Source organism: Bombus vancouverensis, chromosome 14, assembly GCF_051014615.1.
Source record: "Bombus vancouverensis nearcticus chromosome 14, iyBomVanc1_principal, whole genome shotgun sequence".
In the NCBI taxonomy this organism is placed as follows: Eukaryota; Metazoa; Arthropoda; class Insecta; order Hymenoptera; family Apidae; genus Bombus; species Bombus vancouverensis.
The window spans coordinates 7286116-7308905 of NC_134924.1; the positions used below are offsets into that span (position 1 = coordinate 7286116).

The following is a 22790-nucleotide window of genomic DNA, read 5'->3' on the forward strand; positions in this document are numbered from 1 at the left end:
CGGACCAGGTAAAAGTATCTTCTTTAACATGGAAATTACAAGCGCGCGGAACTGTTGGCAAAACCAGAATCGTAAAATTCTCTGGGTGACAGGGCTCTGATACTTTGATTTCGATTAAAAAAAGAACGCGCAACTTTTTAAGCAATATCTGTGCCACGGTCAAGACCTCGACGACCCATACCAGTTGTCACGTGTTTCAAGGTCCGGTTGCGTATTTTCGAGAAAAATAAATATTCCAAAGCATTCACGCGTTACCGATGCGTCTGTTTCTCTCTTCTGCGACGTAGATTTCGAAGACGTACAGCGAACATCCGCGCGAATACCACCTCGTCCGTGTAAGGCACCTAAAGCTGCAAGGCCGTGGCGAAGAATCTCGCGGCTGGCTGTCGTATTCAAATCGTACGAGCTACGAGATTGCTTTATGTCCCGCCATACAAAGTGCCTTCTCGGCTGCCGGCTCTCCTCCGGACAGAATTACATTACACCTTTTACCGTACTCGCCGCGTCAGATATTATCGACGAATAAAGTTACGGCTTCTACAAATTTTCGCTACATCTCCTTCTGTTCTATCCGTTCGTCGTAGAGATCGAAATAACGTTACGAATTACGACGACAGTGTAATTGCATTAGCAATTCCTTAACTAGACGAACAGCTGTTGGCGCAACGCAGTATTCGTTTCATCATTCTGTCACACGCTCTTACGACGCAAGTCGACTAAAGACAAACTCCATGGACATTGTACTTTAACCTAGAAATCCTAGAATACTTGGGGAAAGATTCTTTGAGAGTCACTGACGCGTTCTACGTGACAAAAGACCAGTCTGTCGCGACGCTGTTCAGCATCAGATATTTTCGCAAGCTGGATGCATCGCCTAAATGCATCGCTCCATGACAAAGTACATCCGTTGCGTAACTTCCAAGAGCTTAGCAAGAGAAGCTCTCGCTCGCGTAATCAATGACGCCATTCATCCTAAAGGTCGATTACTTCTATATCTCGCGTGAAGATCGTCTCAAGATCGATAAACTTTTTTTGAGCACAACAACAGGCGAAAGAAACAACATGAAGATAGGAGCGAGCTTTGATCGATGCCACTGGCAATGACTCACACACCGAAAAAAGAAGACGAGTTACCAGGAATGGGTGAAATCATCCCTTTCGTATCACGAAAGAAAGTCGAAAGTTAAAGTATAGTTACAATGTTTAATTTCTCTAACGAAATAAGGTTCTGACGAATTCCTCGTCCACTAATATTGTTAGTTAATAAATTATTATGCAGAAGATGCAAATCCATAAAATTGGAAAGTTTACAAAAAATAAAGTTGATCAGTTTAATTTTCTACGTATCCAGAACGTCAAAGCTGTATAATTCTTTCCGTCGCTGCAAAAGTTTGCTACACATCCTGTTCAGATTCGTCGAGTGTGATTCGCGGATGTTTCGACGCGTGGACCAACAGACGAGCGAAGAGTTACGAAACCAAATGTGACGGGATCGCAAGCATCACTGACGTCACGTGCTATGTTTAAACTGTGAGTAGCGAGTCTGCTTCTACGCGAGCTCGCGTGTGCGCCGGATCAGAAACGGATGCGATGCGTACACCAGGTCGGCGTGTTCCTGCTGGTCGACGCACAATGTACCATTGTCTCTTCCTCTTTCGCGTATGCCTTGCCTTTCTCTGTCGCCGACCGCTTTTATTTCCTATTGAGCCTTAAGACGCTCCAAGGGGTCAGGCTTCCCGTGTTCGCAGGTAGGTAGGCGTGCGTCCACGCACACGTGCGGATGCTGTGCAAAATTACGGACGTTTGAGTCATGCGCTCGGTTTGCGTCTCCGGACGCAAGAACGGGAGCGGTCCGAAGTTCTTAGAGACGATAACACCAAGCAAAGATAATTGTCTGACGAAAGTATAAAGCCCATGAAATATTTGTATACACGTAATTTTGTCCACAGATGATAAGCGCGCGCGTTGATAGAACACAGTTCTTTGCAAATCGTGCTTTCTCTATCTTTCACTGTAGCGATTATGACTGGCGAGGCAAATGGAGGGATGCTATGGGCTCGAGTACACGGAGTACCGGCTTAATCGCCAATGCAATTTAGGCAATGCGATTCTGCGGCAAAACCCGTGACAAGCGTCAAAAACACGCAGCGAATAGGGTGAAAGATGGAACCGCGTGCGCATGAATCATCGTCCTTCCTGCCATTAATGGGATTCGGCCGAGTACATGTAATATTTCGACCGATTCGGTCGCATGGCAGGATAATCGACTGGTCGGTAGGTCTTCGTCGCGTTAAACATCGACCGGTTCTCGAGGCCGGCAGACCACCGGTGTCGAAAACCAGCGAAATTAAGTTCGTATATTTTGCCCGCCGCCAGAGAGGTCGACGAAAGAAATTGAAATATCGTTTCGCACGAGCGAGCAACGGCGATCGAAGCAGACCACGAAGTGTCGCAATGCTCGGCATCGATCTGGATATTCGATTCGCGATCACCGCTCGAGCAATGATAACGGCCGCGTATATTTAGCATAGAACGCGTCGTTGCCGAGGAAACACAAACAATGATCCGTTCATGCGGATTTGCTAGGTCGAATAAAACCGATCAACCGGAGTGCACGTGACTTTCTAACCTTACACGCGTTTTTTACCATTCCTAGATCCCCATGGATCCGATCACGAGCTGCCTTCGCTCAGCGTAAACGTTGAAAAACCACACAATGATCGCATTCAAATTAGTCTTAGACGAACAGCCTGTTACCTCGGTTAATTGCATGATACGTATTAAGAAATATAATAACAAGAATTCTATTAGCAAAGGTCGTCATTCAAGGAACGCAAACTGTACGCGTATACAAATATTTGAAGTTATTCGAAACTTTCAGATCGAACTCTTGGAAAACAAAAGTTTCTCGGCTCTGAAAAGGGGGTATAGGGGAAAACAGAAGGATTCCGGAGTGCGCAAATACGCGTGTCACGATATGCGACTCCATTCGTTCGATATGTTTGACTGGGTGTCGAATGTCGGTCGTAATATGCACGATGGAGAACACATCCGTTATAATTGTGCCGCCAATGGACGATCGAGAGCCGGCTTATACTCCATCAGGATCGATGCAATCCACGACGTATCCACTGAGGAAGACGAAGCGAGTCGAACGAGACCTCAATTAAATCACCGTTTATTGCTGCCGCGGAAGCAGTTCGTTTGGACGAATAAATTTCAAACGGAACAGGCTGGTACTCACTTCGAACAATCTTTCCATTGATTAAGTATCCTCTTTTGATGATTTGTACAATTTATTTCACGTTATTTTAATCTGACGAGACGAAGCATGGCGCCAGGCATGGCGAGCTTCCAAAAGTAAGAAAACATAGTTGTATTCGATTCTCGGAAGGCTACGAGACGAGTGCGACCAATTGTAGCAACACCTGCATCCTCATTCGTTAAGCCGCCCCAATTTGCTAGCGGTCGCATCCTGAAAACGACTACACGACGACTACTGAAATATTCACGAGGGTATAGGGATGTCGGCGGTTATTTCATTGGCCTCGCGCTCCCAATCAACTTTCCACGTCTCATGTTCGTGCCACGACACAGTCTGTTCGTGTGCGTGTTCCTTTGCAAATTGTACGCTCTGCGTCCTTGCGCCAATCAACAGCCACTCGAGATTTCCGTTCACTCTCGTAATCGTGTGCTCGATAACGATGAACGCGATGCCTGAGATCGCTCCTGGCACACGTATTGTATCGTAAATTCGACGTGAAGTCACCGACGGAGTCGCAACTTCGAAAACGAGTCGGAGAAAGCTCGCCTTATATAGTTCCGTAGGAAAGATGTGTGCGCACTTTCGTCGAGGGAGCTGAAATCACGCGTCGAAAAGGCAGCTACTGCCCACGCCTGACATTTCACGTCTCTCCGTTGGGGCCCGTGTGGAAACGCCTCGAAGATGTCCACAGAGGAACAATACAGAGGCCATGCCAGTTTTTGGATCCTGACAACGACCATGAAACAACGAAGATTTAATGAGAACTGCGGGATTACGAACGATTACCTACGTAACTTCTTAAAGAGGCGTCGAGAAAGTTGAGTGGATGGGAAAAATGGCTTTAAGAAGAATATCGAGAATGAAGATCCGATTGAATAGTAAATAGATCGAGGAAAACATTTCCAAACACAAAGAAAGGCATTCGCGTAATATTATATACGTTCTTCTCGAGTTTCTAATCTAGTAGACTTACAATACAGTGTAGCGAGCAACAGTCAGGATGGTGTTTCGAAGGAACATCAAAATTTTTATGAGCACGTAAAAGTGTTTCTTGGAACTCTTTCGGCGTTACAGCTGAAAAGAGCGCGAGTCTAAGCACCGAAGGGGTCAAAAAAAAAATAGAGATAATGGACCCAAACAACGGGTGTTCCGAGATTCCTCGTATCAAGACCCTTCGACATCGGGGTAGCTCACCGCGATAACTTTTCACGGCACGACACGAAAATAAAACACGACAATTTGCTTTGTTAACACATCAGTAAAGTACAAACATAACTCGTACTCGGAAGATTCACAATGGCGATTAACGCTGTCTTCTTTGTACGCAAGATTTCGCAACTCTTCGCGCTCAGCTGAATCATTAAAGAGAATTAATCGCAATTTTAATATTAATCGCCGAAGCTTAGGCACGAATGAATTGTCGCTTGAAAGCAGTGGAGCGTATTTACGAGTGCTGCACTCCGATTACGTTCATCGAAGCACTTCTTGTTAATCTGTGCAGTGGGAAATCGTTTCTGCGAAAAGATTGGCCGACCTTTCTGATATAACTTAATAGCCGATAGAAGCTAGTATTGCTGTGCAATAAAGTATTCGTTTCGCCTTTTTTTTCTTTGCGCGACCGGACGTAGTGACTTCACGATCCACGCTTTTCGTTGCTTTATTTTCGAGATACCATGCTCGAGGCGCCATCAGAAGAGAGCACCAGTCCCGAGAAGAAGGTCGCACGAAAGCCTGCTGCTGGCACCCCACTGGACAGATAAACTGAATGAAATACTCGCGTGTTTCTGCGCCAACTATGCGTAAGCATAGAAAAGAATTCAAAGGAAAAACTATTTTAACGATATTTCTCATAGGCGTTTCTCATAGCTAAATTGTAGGCAATACTGCAGAAATAACGATTACGAATATTTCTGCTTGCTTTTAAATGACATCACGGTCTTACACATTGAGACATCGGAGGGACCATTTTCTAAAATATTAGACTTCGCTAAAGTCCTATTAATAGAGGTGTGGTCTGTTTGATCTCATCATCATTATTCAAGTCAAGGCTGCATCTAACCAAAAGGAAATTTCCTTTGGTATTTCTTGCCGGAAAGGAATGACCTTGACTATGTTACAGGTAGGTCTTCGAGGCGTGTCCGAGCAATCACGTTAACGGAATAAAACGTAACACAAAAGTCGTGAGTATCTTCGAAATTATGTGACAAAATTGGAAAAGATTGTTTCACGCTTCCCGTAAAGGCATATATGGAATTTTATCTTTCTCTGCTTACGCATCAGTTCTTTCTTGGTCGTCGTGAATTCGTTGAACCGATTTATTGCCTTATAAGTTCTGTGCGTCGTGCTGACAAACCACAATAATGAAGTCACTCAGCCAAGGTTTCGGTCGATTTTCATCAATAACGATAACTTCCTCCTCTAATTTCTTTTGTCAGCTCTTGATCATCGCTTTAAATTATTCCCTCTATTTAGAGATGATCATTCTTTAGTTGCTCAGCGTCAAATGTGCCGCTTATTTCATCCGCATAAATAACGAATCGATTCTCTAGATACCTTAATGACTTCCTGTGATATATTTGCGGTTCTTTTTCCAGACAAGGAAAAATACCTTTCGTGAAACGTATAAAGTAATCGATGAAAATAAATAGAGATATTTTCGATATGAACAAAGCTTAAAATAGATTTATCAGTTTGTGGAACTCTGTGTCACGTGAACTAAAATACTCAGACTATGTGACACAAAAATAAATGATATCAATGGCTTAGAATCCATTCACTTGGAGTCTCGAAAACAGTACGGAACGGTTATCTTATCCCAAGAAACGCGTTTCGGGAGCAGCTACCGACATTATTTCTTCTCCGCATACTTCTACCCTTTGCGCGCGATAAAGTTTGACCGAACAGTTCAGTCAGTTTACAGTTTCCATTCGTTAAAGTTTAACTATTGATTCGCCGGGAATTTAAAAGAATGCAGTAAGAAATTTATGATCTACCGATGACGCAATGCTGAGGCGAATGTTATGTCATAGACATTGTATTATAGACATAAACTTTGCTATGCGATTATTGCACAAGCTGTCTTTCCCACTTTCACATTATATTCGCACTGTAATTCCACTCTTAACTACTTGTGATTAAGACAAGTATCGTATGCAACAATTATCCTCTGCCGTTGTTTAGAACACGACGAACAACACTTTGCTCGACCATCAGCCAGAACCGCAAATGTTGCAACACGCACTTTTATGATTTTAGCATGCGCATGAAACAATTTTTAATAAAAACCCCGAATGTTCGTAACATATTACAATGAGCGTATAGATAATGAAATCTTTTCCAACATTCTGAAAAATGATAAATGCTCGAGAATCAACAGCTGCCCGGTGACTCAGTGCTGGCTCAAGTTTTTTGCGTTACGGTCGTTTCTGTTGGAGCATCGCCAACTGGCTGGTGAACAAATTCTATCGAAAACCCTACTCGGCTAGACTTACCATAACCATGGCTCGTACTATTGAACTTGCGAAACTTCCATTGGGATTTACTATCTTATAACAATGTCTCGCAGACATACATTCAGTACATTATTCAGCGACGTTGCAGAAAAGAACGAGTCGCAGACGAAAAGCCGTTATATAACTTATGTCCTTAACATTGAACTTTGCCTGGAACATTCGCTTAGAACTGAGAGAGTTGAGGCTTGTGCTACGAAGTAGCTCATTTACAAGTCAAAGATGCTCGGAAACCAAACAGAGTAGAAGTTTGGTTTCTTTGTGCGGAATTGTTTTACATTGAACGCAATTATATTTCTGGAGTAGCATCTGTCTAAGAGTCGTCTCAGTTCCTCGAATAATTAGTCGACGACGAGTTCACGGAGTATCCTTCGTTCTCAATTTATTTAAAAGGACTCCTCTTTCGCGGATGATTCAGCCTGCCGCCAATTACAAAACCCGTCGAGCATGTTCGTCCGACTGTAAAACGCTAAAAACTGACTCGCTCACGCCCTAGGGAATTATTCATACCAGAGAGAAATGTGCGGATATCGCGGCCTGTTCCCGGGGACTGCACCGTAAGTGTCGTGTTACTTAAAACTGGAATAAGGTATGTATCATAGTCCGGCGTGAGTCACCAGATGCAACGAAAGAGGCGTCTAAAAAAGATAGCCCGCGCTTCTCGGACAGAAATTGCTGCAAGTGTTCCATGATAAATGGTCTCCTTGCAAACAAGTTTATTTTCATTGCTTTCTATTATTTCGTTCCTCTACAATGAGCGTTTAGAAGAGCAGTCGCAGAAATTGTTCAACTATACGCCTCGATTAGCACGACCGATGATTATTCCCACAGCGGCGACTTATTACAAGCTCAGTAATCGAGTAGCAACGTGTAACTCATTAGCTTACCTACTTAACGGTCGAAGGATGACCGATAATATTCAAAAACATTTATCGTGTTTTTGCTAGTTCATCTCATTCGCAGGCAGATCAAGGCTAGAAGAAAAAGTTGTCGTCGGAAAGCTAGAAATTGTTGGAAATACACACGCTTGAGCGCATCGTCTTCCACAATCTCTATGTACGTATTGAAGTTTCATTGATAACGCGGTCAGAGTAGAATTTCCATACGGCGACCTTTAATTCCGTGTAGAGAGCCGCAAGTAGCTAATCTTCTTAAGTCTCTTCCAAGGAAGGACTGAGTTTTGCCCTGGTGGTATCGCTCCGATCCTATATCACCAACAAATAAGATTATCACGAGTCCAAGAAGCGATGAATCTTTCGCATTTCCTTCCTTTCCATATTCAAACAGATAACTTGGACACTTTGAGGATATATGGTAAGCCAGTGGCAATAGCAAACGATAAAGTTTATTTTCACAGAGTATATTCGTGAAAGAATGTTACATAGATATGGCACATAGCGATAGAGACCAGTTAGAAACTATTTTGCATAGGTACGTACAGATCGATAGAAACTATCTTACTTAGCGCGAATAGAACAGCTATGGGAATCGAGGAAAGCAATGTCAGACGTTAACTTCTCTTCCCTCGTATGGTATAGTATTGTAATCCACTATTATTTGTTACGTCATCGGAACTTCGCCTTTGGCGTTAGCTCCTCGTTATTTTACCATCCAATTATAGCATGATTAAGACTCGTAGCGCATTTGCGCGCATTTGTGAATGGATTACTATTGTAATCAGGTTGTTATAGAGGAAACCTCTGTCTCTCACGAACAAAATAAATGGTAAGCATTCAAGGCTCGATTAATGTCTTATGAAAGACGATTTCGACAGTCGTATCGTCAGAGATTGTACGGTATACTGGAATAATACGGAGGTACGCGTATAAAACGGTAATGTAGGATGATCGATCAAATGATGCACGGTAATAATTGTGGACGATGTGTTAACGGCACGATCGGCCAACGAAGGTGGCATCGATCGTACGAAGGCTTTCCAAGATAAAAGAAGCTTGCGCGCCTCGTGCGAGTACCGTAAGAGCGACCTTGCCTCGAAATGGCGAAACGGTCCGGGTGCACTACAATAAATGCCTCCGATTCTTTCGCACCTGGTAACTACGAGAACGAGCAGAGAGAAATGACCGGTATCGAGGACGAGGATACCATACCGAGGAGAATTCGGCCAAGGAACGATCCTACCGAAACCTGTCCTTTCGTTACATATATATCACATCGTCTACCGCTTCTTTCGCCTGCTTTGTATTAAATCAAGAAATAAATTGATAAATCGCAAAGTCCAAGTAAATCAATTAGGAAACGCAATTACATAAGATTAAATGCCTGTCTGTACTTATCTTTTTTATTTAGCCATTGCAACGTGGTAATATTAACATTCCACGACATTATCGAAATCGTGTAATGGTCAGGAACGTAGTATTCTTGCGACCCAACGAAACAGAAAATTAACGATTTGATGACTCCGTTTAGCAGAGAAATTACCTCATCCGCGTCTCTTCAGTTTCCAAGAAACTCGAACTGACTTGATGAGAATTCAGAAATCGACAAATGCCAATTAAAATCTATTATGCAACGTTCGAATATACACGCACGCGATGAAAAAGTTGAAGGAGAAACCACCAACGCGAGATGGAGATTCCGCACGTCAGAATGATGCTTCGTCGGTTTCCCTCGGACAGGCACAATTTCGTAAGAAGGCCGTGCTACCATACCGTACGAGGTAGCCGGAATATAAAATTACGAAGCGGGTAATCCGAACCTGTACACGTAAGCCGAGCAGATAATTCGAGTTAAGTGGCTCTCGGATAAGTCTCGCAGTTCGGATTTTGCCTCCGTGGCTTCGTCGTTGATCAGAGTAAACGCTAAAAATCTACGTTGAGAGAGTGGCGTTTGTGTGCCCACGCGTTAGCGGCCTCCCTCTCTCGCTCTCTCCTCTTCGACCTCTTCGCGTTTTTCTTCTTCCTACCTTGCCGCCCGGACTCCTACAGAATGGTACGTGTCGTAACCAACTATAAACATTGGCACCTGCGGGCCTGTCACCTTTCTTCTACACGGCCATGCCGGCGATGGCTTTTCTACAACCTTAAACCTTACCGATTCTCCAACGAAAATGCGAAGGAATCGTACGCCAAGAATTTTCCCCGGCTTCCCGCTGCGTCTCTTTGCAACTTCCAACTGCATGGGAAAAAATGGTCACAGGTAAAAGCTGTGAGAACGATGGCAATCTGAGCGGACCGTGGGATCGGCCGTTCCAAGACGACTTTAATCTTCATAATGAAGTCGACGCTTATCGGTTTCGTTAATTAAGCGAGCGACTCATCGGATCGTAGCCTCCCAAGATGACGGTTGCAGTGGCAACGTCGTAGGGTCTCTTTCGATTTCGAAGAAGCGACGCAAGAAGAATGTAGTCTTGTCATCGACTTACTGATGTACGGTACTTTCGAGTCCTCCAGTTTTTTCGCCCTTTTCCCTTGCTAGCGTATACGCACGTGTCCATCCGACGAACGTTAATTATTCGGATAAACAGCGCGACGCCTTTCTTTCAAGTTATATCGATCCAACTTCTAAGATAATCCTCTCGTTTTCGTTTCAATGGAATGCAGAAGTCACCGCACAGCCGTGTGACAGTTGACTACCATGTAACATAATGTCGTGGCTTTCCAATGGCGGTATTCTACATGCAGAGTACACTAAATCTCTCGAGGGAGGAAAAAATACACATAGCGTGTGTCTTACTTCGCTGTCCGAAACGCCAGGGAAATATATGGCGATCGTTCCGGGGAGGGAATATAAATTTTAGCCGAATTTTTTTCTAATGCCGGTTCTAAACAGTCGACCGATGTGATCGTAAGATATCCACGGGAAGTATCTCGTAACTTATACACCAATGTATCTGTATTGAGCTTAAACGCGCCATTTATAAGCGCTCGCATCCGTTTAAGTGGCGAACGAGCGTGTTGTCGCGTATATGCAAGCGTAGCAGTGCATTTCTCTTCGGTCTCTCGAAGAATGTCGACCTTTTGCCGCGCCGAAGTATTCTACTACGTGATTCCGTACAATGAGTTCGAATCTGGTCTCCTCCTGGGACACCCGGTATATTTACATAGGGTTTTGCCATGGTACTGGCAAGATGCTGCTGGAAGCGCTGGACCAACACCTGTACAACTACGGTAACCTGTCAAGCTGGAAGGGCAAGGAAGGCCCACCTAACAAAAGCTTTTGCTGTTGGATTTTTTTTTACCTGTTTCTTTTTTCCTCGTCCGTTGAATCTTGGTTTCGGTGCTTGAAAACGTGCGATCGACGCTCTGTTCCAAGAAAAAAGATGCATCTTTTGAAAGAACGACTCGAAATGTTTTGTTTCGATCGATATGAACTATGCTATACCTGTCAGAGCGGAAAGTTAGGTCGACCGAAGCGTAGATATATCGGCACTCATGTGAAATTATCGTCATTACACACAGAAAGGCATATCTTTCAGATACGAGTTATCGCGTTGTCGTACAAGCAGCGAGTAAACCATAGTTTAAATCTTCTCTTGCCGGAAGTAGTCTTTTGCCACGTTTCAAAGTGGCCGGATTTTATAGAAAAAGCGTTCGATTGTTTGGTACAGTTAAAGAACCACGTAAAAGCGCGCATGCATAGGACAATTATTAATATCTAGAAAACCTAATCAAAAAATCGCTTTCCAGTGTAAATTGAGGAACATATGAACTTAAAATCACGAAAGATGATTGACTTAATATCGGTATAAAAAAGACGTAAAGCTTAGTTAGGGATAGCAGGCCGAGATTTAATGAAGGGATAAAGGGCCGGACGAGCGCAGAATGTTGAAGATCCCTTTTGGGACCGAAGAAACGATCGTCTACGTGGAAGTAGAGGCCGGCTCGAAAAATCGGATGAAAGAAACAGCAAGTTAAAATAAGCCTGGCTCGTTCTTTGTCGCGTGATCGAAGGGGCAAGAGAGACGGAAATGTCGTCTTTATAAGACACTGCTGAAAATACATTGATGGCTAATAGAAGATGGACTAACGCGTATCAAAATTTTATACGCTCAGCGGTTGTTCTTGTTTGCAATAAGCAGCAAACGGATGGAAAAGGGAAACCAATATCGGCCCTAAGTATAAATTACTGTGTTGTATAAACGATGTTGAGTAAATAAATTAACTAGTAGATGTTATTTTAACTATTAAGACAAGCATCGAGCAATAGCCTGATAATTTCATTACTGAACAAATTCTTCCAGCCAATTACCAATTTCATTCGAAGTTATGTGTTGTCCGGATATAAGCTGATAGCAATAATCGAGCGTTTATCGATGAAATTGGTCATGTAAAGGCAAACACTTGTTAAATTTCACGGATAATTTGCACAGAAATTGCACGATATCTTTTTAGGACAGCTGGAACTAGACTCCAACGTGCCTTACGATATATTCGCTCGTCTATTCGGCCATGCGTACATACGTGGGTTACGGTACGCTCAATTGATCGAAATTGGTTAATTCGTCGAGACCGAAACTATCCTACTCTCAACCTGGTTAATTATCTGGAGTATTGACCGACAGTAGTTCTCATATAGCATCATCTAAAATGAGGAATTTTTGCCTAAAGATCCTGACAAATTAACGTGTAGACCATGAAACACAATTTAAAGAATAAAAGGAAGAGCAAAGTATTCGTAGAATCAGTTGTTCTTTCTGCGACGATTCATCAGGGAATAAGACACCGACTAGGTTATGCTTATCTACGACGAAAGTGACCGTACGGTGTTCGTTTTACGTGCGGCCAGACATAGGAATTGGTTGCCGGTCTCACGTGTCTTTCGTCTCTCTACGGAGCTGTGGGAGCTCCTTTAGCATATAAAGGAGTCGCTGGTCGCGTCCACACGTCCGCCGTCATGGCGAAACTAGTTCGGCCGTCCAGTTTTTCCACTCCCGTGCACACTTCAGTCGTCTCTTCGATGGTGGGAGACCACATCTCGAACAGTCGCGGTCCTCGTAACGACACGCTAATAATCCCGCAACTTGTTGCTATTCCGCCGCTTAAAGGTCTATTGATCGTCCTAACACCACGTTGATTCGATATTTTCAAAAATGGAGTACGGAACGATGTTTCGTTAACAAAAAGTTATCGCCTTCAGAGATCTAGCCTCTCTACGATCCTGCGTACGATAATCCTGAGGTTGTCACGTGACAATTTGACCTATTACAAGCCACAAATTAATCGTCAGCAATCATTTGAATTTTCAATTCCCGCGCGCTTTCCCCTTTTAGTCGATTAGAAAATGATCTCTGAGATGTTTCTATGAGATATTAAAAAATAGGCGATAAGACTCACCGAGATCTTCAACCAGTCGAAGCATGACACCGCCGATGTGCAATTCTCCTTTTACTCGTAAGCTCCTCTCCACTTGAAGATCGGTCACATAAACACGCAGCACCCAGCTGCCGTCCACCTCGTGACCATCGGAATACATTTTTCCCGATCTCGGGCGACCGTACGTCAAAAATATCGAATTATAAACCAACACGTTCTTTAACGCGATGCACCTTCAGCTCCAGACACTCGATTTCGAGAAGAAAAGTTCGTTCTAAGGTGCGAAAATCATGATTTCGCGGCACTTGACATCACCGCGAATACACCTCAAAATTATTCGTCGTTCGGTGAATAACGAGTTGTATTTAATCTAGCAGTATCAGTGGATTTCACGACTTCTTAAGCAAACTCGATTTGGCCTAGTGTACGCACTTGCGATACACTGGTTGCTTTGATCGGACTCGCACAAATTCGTTCCGAATTCTGTATAGAGGCGTTCCAACGTTAGCCTCACGTCCCAGCTGGTTTCTCGACTGGTGTCGACCGTACACTCTCGGCTCGGCTACACTCTCTTGCCGAGAATAGAACTATTTACAAGTAGCGCGCTTGGAATGCGCGCGCAGATCTCTCCCCCCGACAACGTCGCGCGGTAACCCGTCACACAACTCGGTTTCCTTTCCCTTCGCGTCTACAGACACACCGTGGCCTTACTGTTTCGTCGTTTTTCCTTTCCTATTTCATTGCCTTTGAGTTCTCGTCGTCCTTCTCGATCTTCTCGTGGATGGTGCTCGCGTTGACTCTCCCTTCCTTCTTCGCCGATACGTTGCCTTCTTCCATCACATCGATACACCGTAATCCAGAGAATCCTATGGATCTTTATCCAGATTTTGCATTTTCCAAATGCTGTATACCTAAAAGTACTTGCTCCAGTTCTCCCTTCGAATAAGGTAATTAATTTATCTTTTATGGTTGAAACAAGTTATGCATGTGATTCATTATGAGCTGTTGTACATACATACATACATACATATACGGTTACTTCGATACCAGATATAAGAAGGATTATAAAACGAACTTTTTAGACATATATTATACAGTGGTATTTTTAAATGCTTTAATATATTCAGCCCCTTATTTACTTTTGCCTAAATCTTGTAACGTATACACAATATTGCTTTCAAATCTATAAAGTCTATTTTGATTGGATATGTATCAAGGCATAAAATAGACTTGGCATCTTATAGGATCTCGTATCGTGTGTGCTCTGAAATACCGACTTCAGAAAAATCGGAGTGTTTCTGTACTGTCTCTGCAATTTGCTATAGTAAATATAGAAATTATATTTAGTCAATCGGTGTAGTCATTAGCTACGAAAGAATCTTCGTTTTCTAAACTCCCGAAACAAAATTAAACAGGTAGTCAAAATCAGTAAATAATAATTAAAAATTTTGACCTTATGTTATCTGCAGAAATATCGTTCGATATTTCGTTCAATTGCTTCTGATAGCGCTAGTAGACAAGCAGTTTGTGTAGTCTGTGGTATACTGTAGAGTTCTTCTTTTACCTACTCATTTGATTTACCATACCCAATTACGAATCGAAGTCGTAAAGCAATCGAAATATCCAGAATAAATTTGGACAAAAGTTTTATAACGGCATATTTACAGAGAGGTTGTGTGAAATATCACAGAAATAAAAACGTAAGATTATCCATACTTTCCTCAGTAAAGATAAAAAATATAATTTAAGGTTAGAATGTGATAAACAATATTATATTAGCGAGTGAATTTTTCTCTTTCGTGAAGGTCAAATTTGTACAAAGTTTGGTCGTTGTTCTGGTGATATTTGGTACAATGATCATACACCTCAAAAAATTTATTTTGCCATTGTGCAAATTGAATAAACTTGGAAAGGTACAAAAGCAATTTATTAGATGCGATTCTTCAGAATCTTCACCTGGAATCTTAGAACAGCTAAAAAATAAGAGTATACTGCGGGTTAAAGGAAATGAAGCTTCAAGTTTCTTACAAGGATTAATTACAAATGATATGAAGCATTTTGAAGAAGGGGCAGCAAATTTATATGCATTATTTCTAAATGTCAAGGGTAGAGTAATGTATGATGTTATTATCTATAGAAGCCAAGAAAATAATGTATATTATATTGAATGTGACTCACAAGTTGTAGATTCATTACAGAGACATCTAAAAATGTATCGTGTTAGAAAAAAAATTGATATAGATCATTTAGGAGATAATATAAATGTTTGGGCATTCTTTGATCCTACTCGATATATGAATAACAAATATAATGATAGTAATAAACAAAAACTTGAAGGTTTAATATTTCCATGTGGTACTCTTAATAATAAAGTAAGCAAGGTAGTTGATAATATTATGATATATGAGGATCCTAGACTTCCTGATCTAGGCATCAGAATTTTAGCAGAATCAACAACTGAAAGACAAAAGATAATAAGACATTTAAACTTAGATGCATTACATTCTACTAATGACTTCAATTACAAAACATTTCGATATAAACTTGGTGTTCCTGAAGGTGTAGAAGATTTACCACCAGGAAAACCTTTGCCACTAGAAGTAAATTGTGATTATTTGCATGGTGTTAGTTTTCATAAAGGTTGTTACATTGGTCAGGAACTTACAGCTCGTACTCATCATACTGGTGTTGTAAGAAAACGTTTAATGCCTCTATTATTTAGTGAAATTCCTAATAAATCTTTTTCGTATGATGATAAAATTATTAATGAGTCTGGCAATATAGTAGGTAAATTTAGAGGAATTGAAAATCAGTATGGATTAGGTTTAATGCGAATTATTGAATCTTTGAATGCTCAATCTCTTACTATATCAGATACTAAATTAAGAGTATCAAAACCTATTTGGTGGCCGCAGGAATTGCAGAAAGTTTCCATTAATAAAAAAGAATGAATGTTTTTAAGTTAAATACGAGTTAATGTTTATATATATATACTAAGTTGTAATCTATGGTTATAAAATAAATATATTGTCAGGAAAAATTATAGATTATTTTCCATCAATGTTACTTTATAGGATGGAATCTGTCGCTAGTACATCTACGGACGAAGCTCATTTTATCGGACACAATCAAGGTTTAACATCAGCAATTCAAGATCCCAAAGAAATCATAAATGAAATATTTAGGTGCTCTTGTTGTTCATTAGAAGAACGATTTAATTTCAAGGGCATCAAAGCACCATTCGCGCGGCAATTAAGTTATCTAGAAGAATGTTATATTATGAAAGATCCTTTTAGTTTACCGAACAAAGGAGAAGTTTTAGTATTAGGAGCTGATTGTAATTTTTGCAAAAAACCTGTATGTTTAGAATGTAGTATATATTTCGGTAAACGGTTTTGTTTAAAATGCGCGTTATGTAATATACAAAATTTGCCATCACAACTACATTCCAAAGTAAAAAATTTAATGAAAGAAAGAGATTCATAAAAATATTTTATTAAACATTAAATACTTGTTTCTACTCTTTTACATTTGAGAAATACATACTGATAACAGTCTTAAAAATGCTAAATCTTTTTGATTACATGTTTTTTCTTACTTCACAATGATATGACAGGTTGCAATTTGTCATTATCGCTAGTATATAAGATATATGAATTAAAATTGAATTGTTACGAAAATGTTTAAGCTAACAGTATACTTTTTATGCCGCTATTTAATTTGATTTTTTCGGTTTAGCCATAAGTTTTTCAGCCAAAAGTTTCTTCTTTTTGTCAAACTTGTTTTTACTTTTCTTTTTGTTTACATCAGATTTTTGACCTTGAAAGTTATTTCCTTGTTGTGGGCTAGTTTCTTTTTTTTCTAGCTTTTGTTTTTTTGTTATTCTTTTTACAGCGTTTTCTTTATTACGAATCTGAAAAATGTAAATTAATATTTTATTAAATAGTAAAACTTAACAGATACATCAAATATTTCTTAAAGAATAATGTTACATACTGTTACTGATGCACCTGCAGTATTTTTCAATTTTTTATGTGAAAAATTATGGTTATTTTCTGCAGAATATCTCTTTCCATATTTTCCTTTTGTTCTTTTATCTTGGTCAATATTTGGTTTTACTCTAATTTCTCTATTTAAAATTGTGGTGCCATCTAGTTCTAATGCTAATGCAACAGCATCTTCACTTTTAAAGTTAACATATCCAAATCCTTTGCCCACTCCAGTCTGATTGTCTCTAATTATTCTCACAGATTGTATTTCACCACATCGCTTAAAATGATTCCTAACTGAGTCATCATCAACATCTGAAAATTATAGCATTTTTATAATATCATAATATTAGTTAATCATGTAATTAATCTTTATTACTTTTATCCTGTATTATACTTACTAAAATGTAAATTTCCTATGAATACACTTTTTTTTGTTTCATATCTGTCATTTGATTTCATAGACATGTCTACTCTTATATAATTTCCTTCAAATTTTCTTCCATTTACGGACAAAGCTTTCTTAGTAGATTCTTCAGATTCAAATCTAATATATGCATAAACTGATTTCATTTTAGGGTGCAAATCATTTGTGATAGCTGCAACTCGTTTAGGTATATCGAGGGATTTTGATATTTTACCCCTTAAACGAATAGCATCAATCTTCCCAAATTGCTTAAATAACTTCTGTAACTGTTTCTTTGTTACATCTTTTGGGAGATTACCAACAAAAATTGTTCGTTCATTTTCTTTAAAGTCTCCTAAAGAGGAATCTTTATCTTGACGAGAGTTTAATGATCTGTTTCCTTCTACTTCTCCTTCTTCTTCATCTTCTTCATCACTTATATCATCATCTTCATCATCCTCAGTTGGTTGAACAAAATCATCATCATCATTATCATCCTCAATAGTAGTGTCAGCCACCAGTGTTTTTAGAAGACTTGATCCTTCATTCTTAAATTTTTCATCTTCATCAATTGTATCATCAGTTTCGTTACTCTCGTCAAAATCATCAAAGTCTTCGTCATCTTCATCCTCAGAAAGACTATCTCCCAGAAGTACCTTTAGAGAACCCACAGAAGATCCATCAGTCTTGCCTCCATTCTCAGATTCTGTATCTTCTGTATCATCCTCTTCTTCCTCTTCTTCATCATCCTCATCATCGTCGTAATCATCATCATCATCATCAACCTCATCATCACTATCCTCAGTCATAGAATCATCCTTGTCTTCATTGGAAACAATGCTGTCATTTGATCTTACTCCATCAAACATTTTTACACCTTTCTTTACTTGTACTTTTTTGTCCTCCTCATAATCTTCATCATCTTCATCACTATCATCTGCTAGACTGGCACCAAGGATATCTGGTAAGATTTTTTCCTCTTCACTTTTATTACCATCAGATGATTCACTCTCATCAGTACTTTCAATTATGCTATCCTGTAATACAATTCCTTCATTGATAGAATCATTCTCTTTGACCTCCCCAAAATTTTTATTTTTTTTTTGTTTCTTTAAAAATTCTTGCAGATTTTCAACATCTTTCTTTCTCAGTCCTTTATTTTCTTCTGGAGATTTCTGAGGTGTATTATTTTTCATATTGTTACTATTTGACTTCTTTGATCCATTAATTAATGGAACTTTTCCAGTTGGTATTTGTTTAAATTTTTTATTTTTATTTTTTTGTATAAATCCATCCTTTGGTACATTCAGTAAGTGTTTGGAAGTTAAATTTTTACCTTCCTTTGGTTGTGATTTAACCATTTTTGTCAAAAAACCTTATGTCGTCGTTTAAAACAACAGCTATCCTGTTATAGATAGAAGAAATAATTAATCTTACACGCACATATTGTCCTTATTCTGTTTCAAACAATTTAAATTTTTTAAGATCATTGATTCATTTAGGTACGTTATATAGTACGTTATTTAGTACGTTATATAGTAGTTCAATCAAAGATAGGTTAATACGGAAAGTTAATAATTAAATCATAGCCATTAATAGAATTAATTATTATTAATATACTTAATAAGAAATAATACTAAATACTCACTACGGTTATATGTATACAAATCAGGCCGCCAAAGAAAAACTCACTTCTCAATACGCCGGCTCAGAGTGAACACACTTTAAGCGCCAACAGGAAGAACGAAATCAGCCATTAATATTCTATATACCTCATTTTTGAATGTCAACGTATTAACGAAAAACAAAATTCTCTATATCTTACTTTAAATGCAATTTCCCTATGAATCCAATAACCAATTGCAATCTTACATTCATAATTTTTAACGGAAACATTAGACAATTGCACAAAAATCGGGTCCCAAGTTTTGCAAGTATGCAGGTGTAGAAACAATTGTATTCTACATAGCCACAAGCTTTGGTAGACCTTAACACGCTAAACCTTTAACTCAAAAATCAAAATTTTTTATTTTTGATTTATGATCAATGGAACTTTTGTGAACACATTTGTTACATTTTTCTGATTGAAATGACACTAAACACAACGTATGTAATTTGGAGAATATTTGCTTACTTACTAAATGATAGTTAAATACATATGAATAAGTAAATGTAATTCAAATTATATCGTGTTTGGTCTCATTTTAATCAGAAAGATGTCACAAATACGTTGGTGAAAGATTAATTTTAAAAAGGCCAAAAATAAAAATGTTTCTCTTTTAAATTAGTATCTAAATATATTATTTCAGCGATATTTGACAATGAATTATGTTACACTATTCGATCGCGGCGAGCTGCAAAGATTCGTGGTAAACTCTGGGTGTAAAAACAGTGGGGTTTGCGACGGTACAATCTTTGTGCGCTCTTTTTGTTCAATTATCGAATGTTTCTGTATATTCGAAGTTGTTACGAAAAGTAAACGATTCAATTAAAAAATAAATGCAAATATTTTATACTAAAATATGATTAGAGACACCATTGGAATCATAACATTTACACATATGTAAATGTTGTTTCAATGTGAAAGGAGAGGTTATGTTGTACAGTATTTTCGTGATTTTGTAAGATTCAGAATTTATATAAATATTCGCTTCAAAAATTAATATATCTATAGTTATCGATAGGAAGATTTAGGTAAATTTTCATTGACATTGTATCCTTCTGTAATAATTTTTATAGAACTAGGTTAATTTGTCCAGATATAAAGTGTCAGAATCATGTGGCTGCATTTTCCATGTTTCAGATTATATTTGAGTTGTATACAATGGACGGAGTAGGATTATTTAATACTTTTCTTCAAACGCACCAACCTCAATTAGAATCTTCTGGGGTGCCAAGAATATATTGGCACATTTTATTTAAAAAACTTCAGTACCAGGTATTTGATTCAGGTCTAATGTTTCAATTAATGAGGATTGATTACGATACTGATAAGAAGGGTGCAAAGGATCCTATTTGGAAGCTCTTTGTTTGTCATAAGGAAGGCATTGCTGTTAAGGATCCAAACAATATTTATTTGATAGATCATGCATGGACATATGATGTTAACAATGCAAGGCAAAATTTATCAACTATTCCAGATCTATTAGATCGTATGTGTTCCTTAATGGGTTTTGACACAGATGCAGAGGAAGATGAAAAGATAGAATTTGTATTAAATGAAATGTGGAGGTACAATCAATCTTTTGCTATAAATAGTGGTTCCATAGAGGATAGAATGCCAGTTTGGTATATTATGGATGAAGTGGGATCAGCAATAAATCATAGTGATAACCCCAACTTTAGAACAGTGCCTTTCTTGCATTTACCAGATGGTGTTACTTATACACTTTTGTTTCCTATAAAAGATGTTGATTACGACGAAGAAGTTACAAGAAATTTTATAGAAGGGCAAACAAGAGACCAAAGGAAACAGAAAGCGTTATTGTTACCTTGGATAGAAATATCATTTATCGAAGAAAGCTTCTTGCAAATTGAACCAGATGAACAATACTTTTTGGCAGGTCGTATTCATGAAAGTCTACCAGAAAATGTGGATTCTAAATCTCCTGAAAGAGCTAAAGGTACGAAATTAAAAGTTTTTTCAGAATATACATATGTAAATGAATATCTAAATGACCCTGCATTTGAAATTGTGGCCGATGAAAACCAGGCAGATATTTTATGGTACACCTCACATTTCAAAGACTATAAAAGGTTAAGCACACAATCACCATACGTTTTTGTAAACCAATTTCCATTTGAAAATGTTCTAACTGTTAAAGATTTATTGTCGATTATATGTAGAAGAAAAGCAGGTGAAAAGTGCTTCAATCCCAATACACTCGAAACTTATCCAATTTGGTTACCAACTACATACAACCTAAATGTAGAATTAGTGCAATTTGTTGCATACTTTGAACGGAGGAAATTAATGAATTTAGATAATCATTGGATTTGTAAACCTTGGAATCTAGCTAGAGGATTAGATACACACGTTACGAAAAATTTGTTCCATATATTACGATTGCCTAGCACAGGTCCGAAGATAGCGCAAAAATATATTACAAATCCCGTTTTGTACGACAGACCGGAAATCGGAAAAGTTAAGTTCGACATACGATACGTAGTAATGCTCAAATGTGTACAACCTCTACAAGTGTTCGTCTACAAAAATTTCTTCTTAAGATTTGCGAATAAGGAATTCGCTTTAAATAATTTCGACGTGTACGAACAACATTTCACAGTTATGAATTATTCAGGAGACATACCACTTTGTCACATAAAGTGCGCGGACTTTATCTTGGAATGGGAGAGGCAGTACCCCGACTTTTCATGGAAGGAATGTGTCGAGCCAAAAATTTTGCACATGTTTAGAGAGATTTTCGAGGCTGCAGTCGCGATGAAACCACCGAAAGGAATTGCGGAAAGCCCACAAAGTAGGGCTATATACGCGATCGATTTGATCCTCGAATGGAAAGAAGATACGATACAGCCTATGTTATTGGAGATTAACTTTGCACCTGACTGTAAACGAGCATGCGAATATTATCCAAATTTTTACAACGACATATTCAAATGCCTGTTCTTGAATTTTGATAATGCGGAACTATTTCACGATTTGTGCCTACAGCAGGATTAAATTTTTTATACATAAATCGAAATACAGTTGCCTAAGTGCATGCTCGAATTATAAATATCAAGAAACTATTAACGATCCTTTTTGTGGTCAGCATCGTGGCCAAACACATTTATTTATTCAAAGCAGGAGAGTTCCGTGTTTCGTATGCGATAATGAGCTGAAGTAGATCCAGTAAATCTGCATATGCGAACGTTAAGGGTATATTTGCTCCGTAAATAATTTGCAGCTCCCATAACTTGACGCTATAACGGGAAGACTATTGTAGTACCTAATGGAATAATAAACGAGAGAGCAATTGGAACAGTTTCACGACTGTCCACTTTGGTCATCGCGTATCCACGAGTGCGTGATTAATGCAGAAAGATACTCATAACGATAATGCCAAATTTTTAGCGATATCATTTTTCCCGTGAAAATACAATGAATACGTAATAAAGGTCGATATATTGAAGCATACGCAGTCGATCTTAATTATTTCTTCGATCATCCATCTGTGATTATTTGTTTAATATTTTATGTTGAATTTTTCAATTACTCCAGATGTACTAAATATAGAATCAAACTTCCAGAAAAAAAAATTGCATCGGATCTATAAATTCAGCCAGCGCTTGTATTTTCCTCGGTTATTTTCGTCGTTCTATTTCCTACTGTGTACATTTATTTTTACA

The 22790-nt window shown here is 38.9% G+C and overlaps 4 protein-coding genes across 8 annotated transcripts in view; 2 read left to right on the forward strand and 2 right to left on the reverse strand.

Annotated features, from left to right (window-relative positions):
- LOC117156336 (unc-112-related protein) overlaps positions 1–13625 on the reverse strand; it is a 37037-nt gene extending 23412 nt beyond the window's left edge. The window contains exon 1 of the mRNA XM_033333268.2: positions 13068–13625. Within this exon, the coding sequence (XP_033189159.1) occupies positions 13068–13206 (139 nt within the window). The 5' untranslated portion in view covers positions 13207–13625. The remainder of the gene's footprint in view (positions 1–13067) is intronic.
- A 124-nt stretch (positions 13626–13749) lies between these two features.
- On the forward strand, positions 13750–22578 carry TTLL12 (Tubulin tyrosine ligase-like 12). Of its 2 annotated transcripts, none has more exons than XM_076624495.1 (2): positions 13750–13993; positions 20245–22578. In XM_076624495.1, the coding sequence occupies exon 2, from the start codon at positions 20266–20268 to the stop codon at positions 22120–22122; it is 1857 nt and encodes a 618-aa protein (XP_076480610.1). In that variant the 5' UTR covers positions 13750–13993; positions 20245–20265; the 3' UTR covers positions 22123–22578. The 2 variants fall into 2 exon arrangements, with proteins under 2 accessions (XP_076480610.1, XP_033189193.1); XM_033333302.2 differs by lacking the exon at positions 13750–13993 and adding an exon at positions 19416–20135.
- Positions 14200–16086, forward strand: LOC117156400 (iron-sulfur cluster assembly factor IBA57, mitochondrial). 2 transcript variants are annotated; one of them, XM_076624498.1, is made up of 2 exons: positions 14200–14746; positions 14826–16086. In XM_076624498.1, exon 2 carries the CDS (start codon positions 14900–14902, stop codon positions 15995–15997), a length of 1098 nt encoding a protein of 365 aa, XP_076480613.1. In that variant the 5' UTR covers positions 14200–14746; positions 14826–14899; the 3' UTR covers positions 15998–16086. The 2 variants fall into 2 exon arrangements, with proteins under 2 accessions (XP_076480613.1, XP_033189270.1); XM_033333379.2 differs by having other exon boundaries at positions 14236–14746; positions 14852–16086.
- On the reverse strand, positions 16526–19285 carry LOC117156344 (uncharacterized). 3 transcript variants are annotated; one of them, XM_076624493.1, is made up of 5 exons: positions 19267–19285; positions 19090–19163; positions 17437–18846; positions 17043–17350; positions 16526–16959 (listed from the first exon to the last, which is right to left on the reverse strand). In XM_076624493.1, exons 3-5 carry the CDS (start codon positions 18800–18802, stop codon positions 16762–16764), a joined length of 1872 nt encoding a protein of 623 aa, XP_076480608.1. In that variant the 5' UTR covers positions 18803–18846; positions 19090–19163; positions 19267–19285; the 3' UTR covers positions 16526–16761. The 3 variants fall into 3 exon arrangements, with proteins under 3 accessions (XP_076480608.1, XP_033189172.2, XP_076480609.1); XM_033333281.2 differs by lacking the exon at positions 19267–19285 and having other exon boundaries at positions 19090–19209; XM_076624494.1 differs by lacking the exon at positions 19267–19285 and having other exon boundaries at positions 19134–19172.
- Positions 22579–22790: the final 212 nt, after the last annotated feature.